Source organism: Pinus tabuliformis, chromosome 8 (genome assembly GCF_031772625.1).
Source record: "Pinus tabuliformis cultivar Carrire ecotype Pingquan chromosome 8, CPIR1, whole genome shotgun sequence".
NCBI lineage: Eukaryota > Viridiplantae > Streptophyta > Pinopsida > Pinales > Pinaceae > Pinus > Pinus tabuliformis.
Genome location: NC_142294.1, coordinates 1,188,737,699 through 1,188,739,718, shown reverse-complemented (window position 1 = coordinate 1,188,739,718; position 2,020 = coordinate 1,188,737,699). Strand labels below are relative to the sequence as shown.

Below are 2,020 nucleotides of genomic sequence, written 5' to 3'. Positions count from 1 at the left end.
TTTAATGTTTTTTGGATTTTTTTTTTTAAATAATAATCTTCAAAACTCTATAAAGTTCTTTTGGTTTTAAAAATTAGTTTTCCCACCTTTATACAGTCATAAAATTAAAAACTTAACAAAAACTTTAAAAAATCAGAATCTTACTTGCAAGCTTTAGAACACTTTAATCTATCCACTAGCAATATAGTAGATAAATGAAATTCAATAATAATAAAAAATAAATAACATATTTTGCTAATGTAAAGAAATATAATAAATGCAAATATTATAGTTAAAAAATTAATTAATATAAAATCAATGATAAAATGGATTACATAATAAAAAAATATAATAATATTAAAACAGATATGAACAAGAACATCACAATTTAGTGTATCATATATTTATATGCGCAAGATAAGTAGGAAATAGGCAGTAATTTGATGTTGATTTATTGTCTATTTTAATGAGACATGAAAAAGTAAAGATGTAAGTGAACATTATACAATTTCTTAGCCCTCAATTAATAAAAAACATTAAATATTAAAACAAATATCAACCAGAACATCACAATTTAGTGTATTATACATGTGTATTCAGCGTATCATGTATTTATATGTACAAGATACGTAGGAGTTAGGAAGTCATTTGATGTATGATATATACACACCAAATATATTTATTTGTACATTTATATTTAAAAATATAATTTAAACAACACGAGAACCACATCACCCAGCAACCTCCTTTGACCGGAACGTCAATGCCTAGGTACGTGGATTAGACAATTAGTGAACTGATACTTCTTCAGTGGAGGAGCGTCGCAGTTCTTCATTAAATTTAGTGATTATGCGCAACGTCTGTGGGCCCACTTTGCATTTCAATTCCGCAACCCTGGTCAACAATGGATGATATCCGCAGTTTTAAATACAATGTGCCCGGGCTTTCGAAATTGGAACTGCGTGTCTGCCGGAATTTTTTCGACCTCGCGTACTTTTTTTTGCCCGTCGCCCACGGCCCAACACCTATGGAGTCATCATCGTGCTTATCTATCGTTGTTGACATTCCTGGTGTTTTGAGAATCTATGAAGACGGAGCGGTTGAACGCGTATTCGATCGGGGTACGGTTCCCCCTTCACCAGAGCTCGAATCTGATGATTTGCAAGGAGTGGCATCCAAAGACGTGGTCATCGATGCTGAAACAGGCGTCTTCGTCCGTCTCTACCTCCCTCGTCTCCATGTGACGGATGGAAACGAAAAATTGCCACTGCTTGTTTATGGTCACGGAGGGGGTTTTTGCGCCGATTCTGCTGCTTCACCTGTGTATCACAGTTATCTTAATAAAGTGGCTACAGAAGCCAAGGTGATTTGTATATCGGTGGAGTACAGGAGAGCTCCTGAGCATCGCCTCCCTGCGGCTTATGACGATTGTTTCAGTGTTCTTGAATGGCTTGACCGTCAAGCAGAGGCACTGGATGGGGTGTCTGTGGAACCGTGGCTCACTTCGCACGCAGATTTTAGCAAGGTGTTCGTGGCAGGTGACAGTGCGGGAGGCAACATCGTGCACCAGGTGGGAATACTTGCGAGTGGAAGGAAATGGAATGACCTGCGCTTCCAAGGGGCCATTCTGGTTCACCCCTTCTTTGACGCAGAAGAACGAATAGAAGGCACGGGGGCGGCTGTGGAGGATTTTAAAAAGTTGACGCATGCACTGTGGAGCATCGCCCTCCCTGCAGGAGCCGATATGGACCACCCATTTTGTAACCCAATGGGACCCCGTTCTCCTAATCTGTCGACTCTGGTGTACGAACGAATGGTTGTATTCGTGGCATGGTGACAGAGCGCGCTGTTTCGTACTACGAAGCTATAAAGAAGGCAGGCAAAGATGCTGATTTGGTGATGACAGAAGGCGAAGATCACGTCTTCCATCTCACCAATTCTGAGAATGCGCTCCACATGTTGAAACGCATTTCGGATTTCATGCATTTCTCCTCTGATTAGTGTAACAGCTCACAGAATCTCCTCTGATTAGTGTAACAGC

The 2,020-nt window shown here is 39.8% G+C and overlaps 1 protein-coding gene across 1 annotated transcript; it reads left to right on the top strand.

Moving 5' to 3' along the window:
- Positions 1 to 883: 883 nt before the first annotated feature.
- Positions 884 to 1,816, top strand: LOC149239606 (tuliposide A-converting enzyme 1, chloroplastic-like). Its single transcript, XM_089369919.1, has one exon. It carries the CDS (start codon positions 884 to 886, stop codon positions 1,814 to 1,816), a length of 933 nt encoding a protein of 310 aa, XP_089226045.1.
- The last annotated feature ends 204 nt before the right edge of the window (positions 1,817 to 2,020 follow it).